This window comes from Aureobasidium pullulans, assembly GCF_000721785.1.
Source record: "Aureobasidium pullulans EXF-150 unplaced genomic scaffold scaffold_17, whole genome shotgun sequence".
Lineage (NCBI taxonomy): Eukaryota > Fungi > Ascomycota > Dothideomycetes > Dothideales > Saccotheciaceae > Aureobasidium > Aureobasidium pullulans.
In genome coordinates, this window is record NW_021941037.1 from 306,573 (window position 1) to 323,524 (window position 16,952).

Genomic DNA, 16,952 nt, shown 5'->3' on the forward strand with positions numbered 1-16,952 from the left:
TGTTGTGCATGCGGAGGAATCCGGTAGCCCCTGGTACACGTATGTTGAGACAAGGGCTTGAGGCTCTTACATTGCAGGTTGACAAGCCCTTAACCAGCGAGTCATTCTATGGTTTGATCATGCTCCGCTCTTAGGAAGGTACTTGAAGTACCGATCAGACTCCACTTGTCTTCACTCGCAGGTGGGAGATAACCACGACTATCTTGAGCCGCCGGATTCATTCGAGAACCAAAAGCTTGGTATAAGCTGGAGATGGATGAGAAGACCCTAGCTGAATCCTTCTTGGTATGGGGCGCCGGCTAGTTGCGACATCGAGGAGAATCAACGACGGTACATCGTCTCAGCGCTCTATCTCCGGGCTAGTTACCAAAAATCTGAAGTGACGTTTTACCGAGGTCTTGGGTCATGGCTTCGGGTAGTCTTGCCCTTGCAACGGCGCGCGCTCCGTGCGTCTCTATCAGAGATCAATTCATCTTTGTGTGCTGCCAATGGCAGGTCAAAGGTCATCAGCACATTGAAATTTTGTCTTCTTCTCGTCTATTCTTCGTTGTCAGGGCTCGGTATCAAAGACCACGCCTCAATGCATGGCAGTGGAAATACGACTCCGCCCCAGTGATTATGCTCTGACTTCCACGAGAAACGCAAGTGGCAGTCACGCTAAACAGGGGACTTTACTCTACGCGGCGCAAAGCTTTTATGGAGGTCAGTGACCAGCCAAGGCTTGAAAAGTCAAAGTAACTTTCAAAAGTCATTCCTCTGATTCATGATGAACGCAAGGTACGAAGATACGTAGGCAGAGCACATCATACACAAGTCACGCGAGATGATCCCTATGCCTTTACAGTCCATCAGATCCAGGCGACCTCGAACATGAACGGGAGATCGCTGTATATCAGATTGCATTTCTGCGTGAACCACCATCTGTTTCTCCGCCCCGGGTGAGATGCGGACAAGATGCGTCGCAAGACATACCCCTCTCTTCGGAAGAGTTAGAATCTATACCAGAGTTGCAATTATTACAGCGAGAGGGCTCTGTAAGGCCAAGGCTCAAGCCACAGTGGAGGAAGACGGACTCCGACTCGTGGACAAGGTGACTGCTTGGCCCAGCTAAATCACGACCTATCGAAGCATTTCGCCTGCCGGGACTAGGCTTCTCTACCGGCCAACGGCCCACCAAAGTCTCCAAAAAAGTCCCTCTTTGACAAGTACTGGGCGAACATGTGGTTATTAATCAAGTTCTCGAGCACTATGAGGGGCTCCAGGAAGGCGCAGTCGCTGCAGGGGCAGGAAAGAGTACCGATGGTAGTGACATTGATAAGGCGATTGTGTCGCAGCAGGAACGCAAGCAAGAATGGCCCAGGCGAGACCTGTTCCCCCAGGCTCAGTTCTGAACCTGAACTCAAACAAGCCTTGAACGCTAGGACCGGGTGGCTTGAGATGGCGGCGCGCCGACACCCGAGCGCAAATCGCAGTCATGATTTGCGTCACTCGGATCCAGTAACGTAGTTTTCGCTGTTGCGTCTCCGGCGATGCCCAGAAGTTTCGAAGAACCATATCATACGGACCTTCGTAGCGGAGTTAAGATGGAAGAGTCGGCGGATCTTCAGCACGCCAAGCGGGTCAATCTTTCGTTCCTGTTTCTTGACACCTGCAAACCGGCAACCTCGGCGCTCTGGAATAGCAATGACTCGGCCTAGGCACCGCTAACACCACAACCTTAGGCCTGCGTCCCCAACTTTTCCATGGCAGCCCAAGTCGAACTCGGGATATGCCAAGGTGCATCCATCAACTGTGTTTGCGCCCGGACGCTGGTTTTACTACTGCTACGTGCCAAGAGAGAACGTTGCGTGCCCTTCGAGACTGTCCCATCTTTCATGTCCATATTTGTCACAGACGATCGTGCGCCTGGTGGCATCTTGTGGATGATGTGCAATTTTGCTCGTCTGGAGCTTCTCATGCTGTTCGTCCGTATGCCATTACTAAACCACGGCCAAGCCTTTACACCTACACTCTTATTCCCACAGTCTTAGCATCCGTCTCCTCTTATTCATCGTCGTTGACCGAAGTCAGTTGCGTCTCCATAAACTCACCGTCGCGCCTTCCTTCTGTCAATTTACCTTTCCTGCCATCTGCTCTCTTTAACTTTTCTCTTTCAAGCTTACCTAACCTCTCCCTTTACACAAGTTGATTGCCTGCCCTTCTGAAATTCCACTCTCAACACTGTTCTGCTTTCTCTTCACATTTCACCATTGACTTGTAATGCCCCCAAGAACAATTCTCCCCAAGGATGAACAAGGTTCGCGAGAAGGTTCGGCCAGTATGGCACCTCCGAAATCCGCAAAGCGAAAAGCCGTTTCCTCTGCGTGTATACCCTGTCGCAAGCGCAAGAGCAAGGTCCGTTGCATCGCAATGTGTCTGAAAGAATGCTCTCACTAACCTGCCCTTCTTACAGTGTGATGGAGGACTCCCTTCCTGTTCTACGTGCTTAGCGGTCTACCGCACGGACTGCAGCTACGACCAAGACACAGACCATCGTCGCAAAGGAGCACTTCGAAAAGATATAGCATCACTACAAAACAAGAACACAGCACTCGACGTGGTCATCAACTCGTTGTGTGCTCTACCGGAACACGAGGCCACTGCGCTCTTCCACAGTCTCCGCCGAGGCGAGCGACTCGACTCCCTGGCTGAGGCCATCAATGCTGGAGACACAGAAAAGTTACGAACACTAGATACCGACCTGTCTGGTCCATCAGGAACTCCAGGTGCCACGTTCCACACACAAGCTCCTTCAACGCGGAATGAATCCTCTCGAAGCCCGATTGAAGGGGAGTGGCATAAGCCAGGGAACCAGAGTGCGGCAGCAGAAGGGTCATCATCCTGGTTCCGCATACCGCAAGACGCTGAATTCGTGGACCATTTGCTCAACTTGTACTTCTCCTGGAGTCATCCGTTCTTCTGCTTCTTTTCGAAGGACCACTTCTTGAGGGACATGGCGCGAGGCTCAACCAAGTACTGCAGCGCGATGCTCGTCAATGCAGTGCTTTCAGTTGCTTGTCAGTACTCTGATCGACCTGCGGCACGCGACCGAGGAGGGGACTACTTCTTCAGCGAAGCACAGAGACATGCCGAGAATATTGGTGCGGCAGACTTGACTGCAGTACAAGCCATGGCGGTAATGGCAGTAAGAGAAGGCTCTGCAGGCCGCGACCACATCAGCTATCGCCTCTGTGGGCGTGCCGTACGCCTAGCACTGGAAATGGGTCTCCATTTGGCCGATACCACCGCAGGAGAGCCCAACTTGCGGTCTAGCGAGATTGACATCCGGAAGCTGACATTCTGGGGTGTTTTCAACTGTGAGATGATCTGTTGTCTTGCCCTAGGCAGGATTTCTTCAATCCCCAAGAACGCGATCGAGATCGATAAACGTAGGTTCTTGAGACCTCGAACGATTTTGTACCCTGATTCTGACATGTTTACAGCCTTGAACTCGGAGAAACTGGACGCACTGTTCTGGCAACCGTACGAAGACGCCAACTTGCCCGTTAGCCCCAGCGCTGTGCAGCCCATGAAGTGTCTCTTATTCCACAGTCACCAAAGCAAGCTCGCCGAGTTGATCAACGATATCAACCTTAATTTGTACGCACCTAGAGAAAGATTCACGCCTCGACGATTGGCATCAGCATACAACCAATATCAACAATGGTACAGTGAGCTGCCGGACATGTTCCAGCTCCAGAACACAGCAATGCCTCACGTCATTGTCCTCCACATGTACTACCACCAGTGTGTGCTACAGTAAGTACTACCAAGACCTATCCTTGGGATTTGGCTGATCGATCGTAGTCTATTCCGACCGTTTATGAAACTGGACCTCTCAGACATCGGGCTCTATCCCCGCGAACTAGCGACCTACTGTGCGACCGAAATCTCCAAACTTATGAATGCGCTCCGCGGAATGTATGGATTGAGGCGAACATCACTAGCCGTTAGCCCCATACTTCTGTCGGCCAGCACAGTCCATCTCATGAACCTCCCTTCTCAGGGCGCAGCAATGCAACTCACTCAAGCAATGCGTAAGTCTATCCTCAGCTTCTTATTGGCTGTATGCTAACCCCATATTAGAGGACTTGGACACTATGTCGGTGAACCACCGGTATGCTTCGTGCTGCCTCGAGGTCATCAACAGACTCGCAAACCAGTGGGGTATTCGATTGCCCGAAGGAACTGCCAATCTAGCCCCCTTCCGATCTCCAGAACCCGATCAAGCAATGCCGAACATGTCGTTGTTCTTTACTCAAGCTACACTCAGTAATGAGTCTATGGAATCACTAGTCGCCCCTCCGTCCAACAACCTCAGACACGATTCTGGAAGCATGTTTGAGCCATCTTTCGCTCCGCATAACATGCCGATCCTGCCCACACCTAGCCAGTCATCTCTGGGCTCAACATCACAACACAGCATGCACTCGACACCCATGAACACAACACCAGTTCAAGCACAGTCGAACATGTGGACAACTTTCCCATCACAACAAATGTCGGCTCCCATGCACATACAACTACCACCTGGAGATTTCGGAATGATGAATGTCGACCATCAGACCGCTTTTGGATATCAGGCATACCAACCACCTCAATGACTATCCGGCGTACCTGTCTTTTGACCAGACACGGTCACGCAACCACCGCCATCAGTGGCACCACAGGAGAACGAAAGGTGGATTCAACATTCTCCACTAGACCAAAGGCGTAGCTCATCTTCCATGATGGCTAGTAATGCGGACGCAGCATGTTGCACGTTGGGAGCAGATGATATTTCTGAGACTCATGGCAATGGCTGAGGAAACGAATAGACGTGATCCATGCAATCATATTCTTGTACATACATACAGCGACCTAATTACAACTACATAGACGACGACCCGTCACGAGAAGCAAAAAAGCAGTCTATATTTACCACCATCATCTTTTGATACGTGCTTCCCACATCCATCACAAGATCGATTTGATGACCCTTCGCTTGCATTGCTTCCAAATGATCGTCCCTCTTGATGACTGATCATCAGCAATTCCAATTGCAACAGTAGCATCGGTTAGAAAGTCGATTGCCTCGTTGTCAATACCAGGCATCTGGGCTCTGTCAGCAAGAGATCTGCACGACATGCCGTTCCAGCCAGCGTATGCCGTACAGGGAAGATGATAAGCTTGGCCATCGGAACAAGGTTCACGAGGGCAAGAAAAAGGATCGACATATGATTCGGAAGAGCAGCACCCGGGTTCGCCTTACCCGAAGGCCCTGCCAAGGGAGTGGATTGGGCCAAGGAAAAGTCAACAACACCTTTTTCATGACTCGAGGTGAAGATCTTCGTGGACAAAAAGTGGATTGTGGATAGAGGCGGTATTCTGGGCATAAGTCCGACCGAAGAAGACCGGAATGTCACCAGGGAAAGCTCGGGACTCGGATGCCGAGTGCAGAAAGCTGGGCATTCTTGATACAGAGGTGGGTTGTTTCAGATGCAAGCAACAATTGGCGATGGAAGGAAGGCCGAGAACAGGATGTGGAATTGCCGTGTTGTTTCTTTCTTCCAACGAAATCATCAGCCATCTCAACAAGAAAGTGCCACCTTGAATTCTCGAGTGAAAGTAGTGAAACGGCGCGATATGGAGGGATTCAGGAAATCAGGAGGTTGCACCTGTTGCACCGAAGCTGCCGGTCGATGACGACATCCAAAAGCTCACGAGACGTGAGAGCATTTCGAGAGCGTGACAGCGACGCGCTCACAGAAGACGGCGACTTGTCATAGTAGCCACAATCAAAACCACTGTCAAGATCAGAAATGGTGCTCGTTCCAGGATTGCTTCCGCCTTCGCGCGAGAATTGGGTCTTGATCAACAATCTCTGGCAGTTCTTCCCTGTCGTTACTGGTATCCAATGGCTCATCGACTTCTATCCTCAGGGAAAGACGTCGATTGAGTCGCGTTTCAACCTCCCTGGAAAATGGGCGTGGGCTATCATGGAAGCGCCAGGCTTCATCACGTTGCTTTACAACATGAAGACGCTGCCCAGTGAGCTCGGTCTGGGTCCTCTGCCCTGGGTCAATTGGACCATGGCTGGTCTCTACGTATGACTGTCATCTTCCTCTACCATCGACACGCATAGCTGACACGACTTGCACAGTCTGCCCACTACTTCTACCGCGCAATCCTGTCCCCGCTCGTCCTCAACCCAAGCATGTCGCCCATCCACCCTCTCGTTTTCGTCTCCGCCCTAGCCTTCAACCTGACCAACTCCCTCTGTCTATCAGGCTGGCTCGCTGGCTACGGCCCCACCACCGCCCACGACTGGGCTGGTCGCCTCTACTGGATCCAAGCCGGCCTCGTCGTCTGGGGCTGGTCTCTCCTCGGCAACATCTTCCACGACGACGACCTCCGCGAGATCCGCCGTTCCGCCCTACGCCGCCAGAAAGAGCAAGCAAAGAAGGACAACAAGCCTATCGAAGGTGTGCAGAAACTGTACATGATGCCCAAGAATGGTCTCTTCCATTACGTGCTCTTCCCTCACTACCTCTGTGAGTGGTTTGAGTGGTTGGGCTTCTGGATGATTGGAGGTTTGGCTTGTACTCCGGCTAGAGCTTTCTTGTTCAATGAGATTAGCACCATGTTGCCGAGAGCTCTGCAGGGTAGACGTTGGTATATTCAAAAGTTTGGCAAGGATAGGGTTGGCAACCGTAAGGCTGTCATTCCTGGCTTAATCTGATCTGATCTGAGCTGGTCTGATCTGGTCTGATCTGGTCTGGTTTGATTCGACACAATACGGATGCATCTGCTGAGACGCAAATGGAGACGATGCAATGTCTGCAAATGCTCATAATGACTGGCACGCGAGGAGTCGGCGTCCAACTCATGATTACTCTAATATTACATAGCAATGAGAATACTAATCGGTTACATCCAATCATGAATCTTGTCTCGGCTACACGTCCATCCGTGCGAACCACCTTAGAGACAGCCTGCAGCAAGGGCGCGTCTCGGCGTTGTTGGTAGGTCTTGAACTGCAGGAGGGCGCTTAGCACCATCTTCAACTTTTCGACTCTTGTCCAAAGTGTCACCCGTTTGATCTTCTCTTACCTTCTCCCACTCAACAACATGCCATCATGGCATTGTAGTATCGAGGACTGTCACAATCCCTCAGTACGGGTGACTGGTGATTGTACCATCTGCAATCGACATCTCTGCTACGAGCACCTCAAACCAACCTTCCATAAGTGCCCAACCCTTGACGTTCGTCCTTTTCGCATCAGCATCGCACAGTCGGCCCCAGCTTACGATTGTCCAGGATGAGGAAGACTACTATCCAGCTTATGCCAATGCAGAACAAGAAGAAATCGAGACATTAGGCCAGAAGATCAATTACGCCGCACTGGAAACCCATGCCATGGCTCTTCGTCCAGGCATACTTTGTCACGCTAGTCCTCTCCGCTTCGATAGACAGACCAAACATGAAGTAATGGGTGGTATAAACATTCATGTAAACGTCGAGTTCCAAGATGGAGTTACATGGCTCGCTCGCATCAGACGTTCAAATGCCACTTCACCGCCACCTGTTGTTCGCGACTACATCATCCTCAGTGAAATCGCAACCCTCCAATTCTTGGAAATTGTCAATGTGCCCACTCCCAGATTACTGGGGTACGCCTTGGAAACAGACGAAGGCAATAATGTGGGCGTCGGATACATGCTCATCGAAAAGCTTCCTGGAAAACCTCTCGACTGGGCACGAGCAACCGAAGACCAAAAGCACCGTATCATTGATCAACTAGCCGATCATGCGATCGAGCTATCCAAACACCCACTGGACAAGATCGGCTCTTTCAACCGACCAGGAGATGAGCATATTGGCCCCATTGCCAGAGAAGAATTCAGTGACGTTACTGACGGCGCAATACACGCTCTTGGTCCCTTTACCAGTATGCAAGAATACTACATCGGCTACCTCCACAATATCCTCGACCAAATTCTGACGCATCAACTTTACACCCATCACCCTCTGGACGCATATCTCATCCATCGGTTTCTTCTCGACTTGACAGAGCGAGTTTGGCCGGTGGAAGAGGAAAACGAAAAAATGTATCTCAACCATGCGGATGACAAGGGAGACCATGTACTCGTAGATGATAACTACACCATCACGGGTATTATAGATTGGGAATGGGCGTTTTCCGCCCCTTGCGCTCTCTCCTTCAATTCCCCCCTCGTCCTCCTCGACCTCGGAGGATTCTACGCAGGTGACCCTGCTATTTCTTTGGCGGAATCTTATTTTGCAGACGCACTGGAGAGGAAAGGCGGAATAGAGTTGGCGGAAAGTGTTAGAGGTGGGAGGAAGAGACGGTTCTTTGAGTTTTGTTGTGGGTATGATATGTACACTGATTGGGAAGGGTTTAAAGGGTTATTTGAGGGGTTGAGGAGGTGTGTGGGTGGTTATGGTGAGTTGGAGTGGGAAGACTGGAGAGAGATTGCTTTGGAGAGGTATAAAGAGGATGAAGGGGTTTTGCAATTGATGGTTTGAGTGATGTGGAAGTGCAAGAGCTGGCGAGCGTTGGGAATCATAAGGCTTCACGAAGACTTTTTCTTCATCAAATGGGGTTGTGGTCTAGTGGTATGACATCTTCTTAGCATTGCTGTTCACAGCATTACTGAGTGGAGAAGGTTCTGGGTTCGATTCCCAGCTACTCCATCCTTTTGCCTGCCATCCATCCTATCAAGCATCTTGTTTTGCTAGTGGTCATGTTGGGTGGTCATTCCGGCAGAGTTGTATTTTTGGTGTGGAAATTTTTCTCCAAAAGATGAGGGATGCAGGACCTGCGGTCATTGCTCCTTCTGACTTGGAGGGTGGGCACTGTTCACGAGTGCCATTTCCTCAATTGCCAGGTCACTACTGGATATCTCGTGCATCTCTCCGTACTTCAAGAGCTTTTGTCTAGCAAAATTTGGTCCGGCTCATGAGTTGCAAACCTCTCAGCCTGCTCAAAAGCCGGACCATGTCAATCCTTGCTTGCACGTTACATCGCTTTGTTTTTCTCTTTTGTCTTTGTCTCGTACTCGTATCTTCTTCTTTTCCAATGACACCTTCCTGTTGTGATGGTTGTTTGGTGATCTATTGCAGATTTACCGCTCCAATCTTCGTGTACGGACGTAGAAGTTGCTGCACTTCATAATCCGTCATGGAGAGTTGAGATTTCTAGCAGGTACAGCCGAGAGAAACCTCAACCCCTTCGAAGCCTCTCCACAAAAGAACAGCACAGCACAGCACAGTCGGCAGAGAATGAAAAAGGCAAGCACGTAGAGAATTTTCGCACCTACGGCACAACCCCAACCACCAAACCTTCTGCTACTCAATCGCAAGCCGAATAAAAGATGGGAGGTCTAGGCTATGGGCAAACAAAAAACAAATGCCGCTTCTGTGGATCGAACACAGTGCCTCCAGAATACTCTTGTTGCGGACAACAAGAAGGACAGAAGTTTACTTCAGTCTGGCGCTCTCCCAGATGAGCTAAAGCGGCGATATTGTGTGAAGCAAATAGCTGGGTTAAATTATAAAGTACACAATCTAAGGATAGGACGTGGAGCAGACGGAGAGGTCACCGAGATGTCGAAGTGTTGTCGGTGACTGATCAGGGGGTGCTAGAAGATATCTTCCGGAGTAATAGACACACTTGTTTGAGGTTTTGAGTAAGTTGACAGTTTATTCGTTCGTGGGGAAAGGCTGTCTGTCAGTTGTTTGGTTTCTCTGACATGTTCTGAATTTGCGAATTCCAGAATCGTTTTTGTTCCATTTATCCACCATTCGTTGTGATATTCCGAGATTGATGATACCGTCATATTTCTAGGTATTGAAGATCTATTTTCCCCGAGTTGCTACTTACATAGCACCAGTGTTGATGCTGTAATCAATGATTGACGAGTGAAAATGCTTGTTGAGGGTGGCACCCGGACCCAGTTATTCGAGCGACCGAAAATGAGAGGAAGTGAAAATCGTGGATTAGCAGTCAAATGTGATATGGTTGCCAGGATAGGACTTTTGGAAGTCAAATTCAAGCCCTGAAAGAAGACATGTGGCTCAATCGCTCGTCGTAGTGACATCCTGGAGAATTGCCAAACAAGTCTTCCAACCCTCACCACACGGCCTCAACGGCACATGCGAGTCTCGTAGAACATCCAGAAACACCAGTGTAATTGTTTGGCGTGGCAATTGAGTCCAATAGGAACACTGAACAATGAATGTTGTTCGGTGACTGCTCGGCGTTCAGAGAATCAATGAGAATTAGGCATCCATCAGGCCTGTGAGCAAAAGTTAACCCATGTCCAGATGCAGCCTTACCCAGTGTTGGCTCGAAAATATACATGGATGGCTAAATATGTTAGGAAAAAACGTGTTGTCAATCTTCGATAGATAAAAGTCGATAGCTACCGAAACCGGCCACACGCATTTCCCATCCATCACCTACCACTCCACATCATCACTACCATGCATCTCTGGAAACCCATCATCACCCTGGCATTGTTCGCAATCGTCCGCCCAGTAGTCGCGTATGCGGACTCATCAAATCATCAAATGCAAACAACCTACCTTGCACCCCTACACAAAGCCTACGACAACGAAAGGATAAAAGGCCAATACATCATCGCTCTCCACAACGACTACAATCCAGACGCACACCGCTCATACATCCAAGAAAACCTACATCTGGATCCAGCCACAGACGACGACTGGGAATGGATTGACATTGCAAAGTCGTACATCGTCACCGGACTTTCTGAAGACGCAGTCGAGCAAATTCGTCGCGATACCAATGTCGAGGAAGTCGTCGAAGATCGCTTCTGGACACCGACAGAAGAGGTAGAAATCAATCAACCTTCGACAAAGGAGTTGGAGAATTTTCTGCAGGAGTTGTATGGGAGCTTGGATGAGCCGTGAAAAATTGCAGGCTTGCTGATTCACCAACACACAAAAGGATGGCATAAGAAGACGACGACCCGATGCGATGGTGAACACCAATGACTATTGATAATAGTCTTGTTAGTCTCGCATACCGGTCGGCCTATTGCGAATTGCAGATCAAAACATAGCCATCACGACTGCGACGTCCCATGAGCGGCGGGTGGGAATTATCCTGCTTGCTCCTACCTTGTTTGCGTTCTAGGTCGGAGCCCATCGTCTGTCAAGGCAGGATCGACTAGGGAAGAGAAGGGCCTCTGAGAGATAGAAAGAATTATCCTGCAGATAGACAACGAGGAACCGTTTCCTCCTTGAGACGAGGCAGAATGCGTGGAAAGAGATCGACGCCGAAAAGATTTCTTTGTCATGCGAACAACAGAATTCAGGCAGTGAAACGATTTTGGACGATTCCTCCAGTCAAGATCTTTGATCGAATCATGCTGTCTGAAGTCAAGTTCGGATTACGTTAGAGTCGCAAGACACGCTTGGTTGCTCTCGAGTACCTTTGCGAATGCAACACGGTGCGGAAAAGTTAGCGAACAGAGTAAAGAGAGGTATAAAATAGAAAACGGCGCTAGAAATGTCCTTTGTCCATTGTCCAATCTTGTACCAAGAACTTCTCCAGACTTTAGAAAACAAGTTGTGAATTGTCACGCTGTAAGCAGCCCTTTCGCAATGCTGTGACGCTAAAGCCGTGTCTCAATAGCCATTGCAGATATTTTGGAACCACAATCGAGAGCGCGGAGTGATAGCTGACCAAGCCATCTGCAGGCTCAACGGCAATGACTAAGCTGGAGATCAATGTCAAGCAATCGTTCACTGTGTTGGCAGTGTTTGCAAGACGGAATAGCAATTGAGATGCTGAAATCATATTCAAAAGGCAGCAGAGAAGGCCTGCCTAAGGGGGTCAGTCGCATGTCGAGATTGTGTAGCATCCCAGCGGTAGGTTGTTTGAAGATGGCACATTGCAGCGAGTCTCATGTTTACCACGAAGTAGACCGAGGTGTGTACTTGTCGGCTAGAGGCCCGCTTTTGCGAGTAATTCCGGCGTCTCCGGTCGAAAAAAAGGCATTCTTTCAACCAGCAGTGAAGTCGTTCAATGTATGTTGCGCAAGCCGTAGCGACACCGAGTCGAAGTATTCACAGCAATCTCGAGCATGCCGGTTTGTAGTGTATACAGATAAGAAGTGGTCTAGGACCATGTCGCTCGGTTGTCCGGCTCTATCTGGAGTGAATGTTCAAACTCTGGTGGATGTCATCAACACTTTGGTGGGAAACATTGGCCGCGTGGTTGCTTTTTGAGTTTCGCGTTGTCGACGCGTTTTGACAGAGGTTTCGCGGGAACGGACCGCGCGTTTATGATCCTAATTCGCACATGGTAAATTTGTCTTCAACAAGACGTCCTGTCGCAGTTCCAAGTGACAGAAACCATCTTTGACAAGGCCGAAGCTGAGGTGTTGTGTTCGGACAGAATGAGATCGGAAAGTCGAAGGCGTTCGGCAATCTGGGATCTCCTGCATCTCGAACGTCATCCCGTCCCTGCCATGACTTGCCCTTATCCACCACTCTAACCATCCTAGGGTCACGCATTCCTTCCACTCCATATCCTTGTCAGCCTCAACCGGTCTTCTTCGAATCCGACTGAATCTGAATGTCATCGATGCATAAATCCAACCAAGTCTCTGAAAGAATAGAAGCGCCGACATTCAGCCTGTACAAGTACTCCGTACCGTGAACTGCTGCAACTGTATCAAGAGCGGCTTGGAAGCCGCCACGAACTGACCATTTCCATGGCATTTCCGATTCCCAGACCCTGTCACTTACAGGATCGATCAAGACCGAGGTCATGGGTCGTGACAGGCACCGCCGATGATCATTGACTATGCCAAACCTCTCAGCCGGGACGGACCTGTCGCCTTGGCTGATGGATGCTTCACCAAAAACTCCACCACGTTCGATCCCATCCCGTGCAGGCACCAACCTTAAAACCCATCGAGGATGGAGAATCGACCTCTTAGACGTCTGCCGCTCGATTTCTGCCAATCATCGTGTCGACATGACATTTCAATCTGTATCTCTGATGGCATCCTTGTGGAGATTGCAAGGGTAGGAGTCGAAGTTCTTGGTTCGCATCTTCATTCTTCCCCCATTGATGCTCTCAAATTGTAGGTCTTGCATCATGATTTCAGCTGGTAAGGTCGTGAGCCACAGGCCAAGGAAAAGAGGAGGACATGTTCAGCATTTGGTCTTTCTGTTCCCAGATTGCTGATGTCCTTCTGATGTTCCCATACCTTCGATCGAGCTCTATGTCTTCCAGAAATGTCGCGAAATCTATCAACAACATCTACTCTCCCAGCTCGAGAAAGAGAGTCCAGCATTGTGCAAAGAGCTAACAGAGCGCCTTCTGCCATTTCGACGCAGCAACAGCCAGTCGCTACTGATGTTGTGATACCTTCAAACCTTTTGGCCGCCATCACATCTGGACCTTATATTTCGAATCCAAATCAGTTCGAGAACAAAGACGCCTCAGACACTTCTAACGATTTCGATGTTCGTCAGATAGCACAGCAGCTACAGGGAGAGACATCCCGTATCCTTGCGCGCTCCACCAGCGTATCGATTGCCGGAATCAACCGAAACAATGTGCGGCAAGACTTACCAGAGTTTCGCAAGACCAGCCTGGAACCCAACTTTGATTCGAGCCTGAGGAACCGATTGAATCGGCAGCAATCAGATCCAGGACGACATGGGCTTTCCACCGTGGTGGAAGGAAAAGTCATTACAAATGAGAAGCGGGCACCCACTAATGACTACTTTGGCGACTTTGCTTTCGGAACCCAAGGTCCTCGCATCCCACAGCGTACTTCATCAGACCAGAGCGTATCCAGGAAGGCACGTATAGACGAACCGAGCCCAACTCATCCAAACCCCATGCGACCAGTGGACATGAGTCTCTCGCACGATATCAACATCAATCGCATCAGCGCAGAAAGACCTCGACGATCTACAGCAGCTGGTGATCGCAAAGAGAGTATCGTACAGCAGTCTGCCGCGATCGTACTGGATACTGTGGAGAACGTCAAGCAGGCTATAAGGAGGAGTAGTATCTACGATGTCTACGAAAAGGCGAAAAAGCGAGGTGCAGAATTGCAAAGAAGCACTTGGGCCATGAAGCTTTTCGAATACACCTTCTACCTTGTACTGGTCGCCTTTGTCTACTTTGTTCTGATCGGCGTGCCCTTGTGGAAAGGAGCCGTTTGGTGGTTGTACTGGGTCTTTGAACACAAATTTGCGATTGCTGGAACATGGTATGTTATTCCGTCCTGTGGTTTTGCTCTTCACTAACAACCATCAGGTCCATTACCATTGGCATCGCTTTCCTCTATGCCTATACCCCCCTCCTTGTCTTCTTCGAGAAAGACCCACCTATGCCTGCCGATATCAACAACATCGACCCCAACCGAACGCCACGCGTCCATAACACAGCGTTGATGATACCATGTTACAAGAGTGCGAAGATCATCGGACCGACACTAGAGGCTGCCATAAAGATCTTTCCGCCCTCACACATTTTCGTCATTGCGAATGGAAACAGTCCGACACCACTTGACGATACAGAGCTAGTGTGCCGCCCATACGGAGTCAATCACGTCTGGTCGCCCGTAGGATCCAAGATTGTAGCTCAATTTGTCGGATGCTACGCCGCTCGGGGTTTCAAAAATGTTCTTCTTATCGATGACGACTGTGCACTGCCGCCGAACTTCCCTATCATTAGTGAGAGGATGACACCGCATATCAAATGCATCGGCTACACAATCAAATCCGTCGGACCCGAATCATCACGCGGTACACTATGTCAACAAGCTCAAGACTTGGAATACAAGATCAGTGGTATACAACGAGCTCTGGCCGGATATGTTGGCTCAGCTACCTTCCCCCATGGAGCAATCTCTCTCTGGGATCGCGAATTCTTGATTCAGACCTTCTACAAACATCCAGGCTTCAGCGTCTCGGAAGACTGGTTTTTCGGTCACGTAGCCAGACAGTTGGGCTCCAGGATCACCATGTGCACATCCGTGTTTATCGAGACCGAGACACCCGATGCTGTCTTCTTCAGCTCCGGTGGTGCAAGAGGTGGCTTTGGCGAAATGACAATTTTCAAGCAACGATTCCTCCGCTGGAATTTCTTCTTCGTTAATGGCATGTACTACAACATGGCATATATCCTCGGATCATGGCAGTTAGGCTTCTGGGAAATTGGAGCAAAACTCTTCGTGTTTCAGGAAGTCTACGAGACATTGCTGTATCTCTTTACACCATTTGTGTTGCCAATCTCCATCATTGTGCGACCAGCTTTCTTCGGATACCTCTTTGCAGGCACATTTGTGTTGTACTTCCTCAACGCTATCATCTTCAACGAGCTGCATCTAAGGTTGAAGAAGGAGAGAGTAGGATCAGTATGTCTGTACCTCTACTACATGCCCTACAAAATTGTCCTCACCTTCATTAATGTCGGGAGTTGCTACTGGTCTCTCTACAAATATGCACAGTACTTCGCTCGCCGCCATCCCAAGATCGTGGAAGACGAAAAGGCAGTTGATGTAGTGTTGCGCATGGAAGAGCAACATGATACTCTCGCCGATCAAGGTCGACGCATGACAATCACAGCAGTCGGCGCACAAGTCCAAGGAACAATGACCGAGCAAACACCCTCTGGACCCACAGAGAGAAAAATGACAGTCACCACGCTCGGTCCAAAACTAGATGTCCAACCCATGTCGCCAGTTATGGAGCAACCAGAGCAATTCGCTCCTGCCATCAGATTACAAGGCGAACGCGTCAGCTTCGGCTCCAGCCGCCGCAGCACCCATTCCAACACTAGAATCGAAAGGCTACCTCGTCAAAACTCTGATGGTGTATCGCCGACGCGCAAGCCCAGTAGTGTCGAGTCACCGCTTAAGTCACCAACATCGCTTACTCAAGTCATATCGGCAGAAGACACTGATAGACGCTCTCTTGATCGTGTCAGCTCCAGACGTTCAGCACGTTCTTCATCCCTCCGCCGCTCCACCTCACTCAACCGTGAAGTTTCCGCCGAATTCACATCTCCCGGCTTTGAGGAGCTAATGGATCGTCTCGCATTGATCGAAGAGCGATTGAACCCGCAAACTGTTTCCGCGATTGAAGTGTCAATTGCAGAGAACATTCTACCTACGGTGCCTGAGGTCGATAGCTCGGCGTATACTGAAGGTGTCGAGGATAATGGTGGGAAAGCAGATGAAGAGGAAGAAGGATATGAATTGTGGGATTTGGAAAAGATGGATACGGGAAAGACTGAAGATTCGAGGAGTATGGTATAGTATAATCAGTGGTTAGAGATAATGTAATGAGTTGTTTTTGGTCTGTGATAGCCGCAGAATGTTAAATTACGAGCCGCACAATTACTTCTTCTATGAACAGTACGAAACTGCAGAAAATCAAGGCGACCCCCTAGAGGTTCTGAAAGATCTTAGGTATGATTGTGGCCATCAAATGACATATATATATATATATATTGGCAGAGAACAACCTAGCCTACATTAATGTCATCGAACAGCTCAAGCAACATCAATGTCATCGAGAAGATTCATGCAAACGCCATCTTCCACTGCACATCATGATGCGATCCTAGCAATTCAAGTACCTCGAACATAAATCAGAGCCCAAGACTCAACGAGACGTTGACAGCAGAGAATTGTGTCCAGCCTCGAGGGTCGAGATAAAACAAAAGTCGTCGAGGGCGAGACCATCTAGAAGATCATGAACGGCAAAAGAATACAATTTGGATACCAGATGACATTGATTGCGATATTGACCGTATAAGTAACCTTTGCATGACCTTGATGACTACCGCAAAGGCGATTGAGTTGCGGCATGCATATAGGCCTATCTAATCCGGGTGGCTGCAGGAGAC

At 49.5% G+C, this 16,952-nt stretch overlaps 7 protein-coding genes across 7 annotated transcripts; all 7 read left to right on the forward strand.

Annotated features, from left to right (window-relative positions):
- Positions 1-2,259: 2,259 nt before the first annotated feature.
- Positions 2,260-4,643, forward strand: M438DRAFT_279236 (uncharacterized protein; the record flags this gene model as incomplete). Its single annotated transcript, XM_029901073.1, has 5 exons — positions 2,260-2,394; positions 2,453-3,428; positions 3,483-3,798; positions 3,847-4,076; positions 4,126-4,643. 5 exons carry the CDS (start codon positions 2,260-2,262, stop codon positions 4,641-4,643), a joined length of 2,175 nt encoding a protein of 724 aa, XP_029757955.1.
- A 984-nt stretch (positions 4,644-5,627) lies between these two features.
- Positions 5,628-6,965, forward strand: M438DRAFT_347851 (3-oxo-5-alpha-steroid 4-dehydrogenase). Its single transcript, XM_029905998.1, has 2 exons — positions 5,628-6,125; positions 6,182-6,965. The coding sequence occupies exons 1-2, from the start codon at positions 5,841-5,843 to the stop codon at positions 6,758-6,760; spliced, it is 864 nt and encodes a 287-aa protein (XP_029757956.1). The 5' UTR covers positions 5,628-5,840; the 3' UTR covers positions 6,761-6,965.
- Positions 6,966-7,149: 184 nt separating this feature from the next.
- On the forward strand, positions 7,150-8,616 carry M438DRAFT_302005 (uncharacterized protein; the record flags this gene model as incomplete). Its single annotated transcript, XM_029902115.1, has 2 exons — positions 7,150-7,284; positions 7,340-8,616. The coding sequence occupies 2 exons, from the start codon at positions 7,150-7,152 to the stop codon at positions 8,567-8,569; spliced, it is 1,365 nt and encodes a 454-aa protein (XP_029757957.1). The 3' UTR covers positions 8,570-8,616.
- Positions 8,617-8,751: 135 nt separating this feature from the next.
- On the forward strand, positions 8,752-9,502 carry M438DRAFT_70149 (uncharacterized protein). Its single transcript, XM_029910267.1, has 2 exons — positions 8,752-9,187; positions 9,249-9,502. Exons 1-2 carry the CDS (start codon positions 9,003-9,005, stop codon positions 9,412-9,414), a joined length of 351 nt encoding a protein of 116 aa, XP_029757958.1. The 5' UTR covers positions 8,752-9,002; the 3' UTR covers positions 9,415-9,502.
- A 1,026-nt stretch (positions 9,503-10,528) lies between these two features.
- M438DRAFT_337742 (uncharacterized protein) lies at positions 10,529-10,978 on the forward strand (the record flags this gene model as incomplete). Its single annotated transcript, XM_029904031.1, has 1 exon — positions 10,529-10,978. One exon carries the CDS (start codon positions 10,529-10,531, stop codon positions 10,976-10,978), a length of 450 nt encoding a protein of 149 aa, XP_029757959.1.
- A 607-nt stretch (positions 10,979-11,585) lies between these two features.
- Positions 11,586-12,332, forward strand: M438DRAFT_70153 (uncharacterized protein). Its single transcript, XM_029910268.1, has one exon. The coding sequence runs from the start codon at positions 11,801-11,803 to the stop codon at positions 12,299-12,301; it is 501 nt and encodes a 166-aa protein (XP_029757960.1). The 5' UTR covers positions 11,586-11,800; the 3' UTR covers positions 12,302-12,332.
- Positions 12,333-13,318: 986 nt separating this feature from the next.
- Positions 13,319-16,359, forward strand: M438DRAFT_337743 (uncharacterized protein; the record flags this gene model as incomplete). Its single annotated transcript, XM_029904032.1, has 2 exons — positions 13,319-14,307; positions 14,355-16,359. 2 exons carry the CDS (start codon positions 13,319-13,321, stop codon positions 16,357-16,359), a joined length of 2,994 nt encoding a protein of 997 aa, XP_029757961.1.
- Between the last annotated feature and the right edge of the window lie 593 nt (positions 16,360-16,952).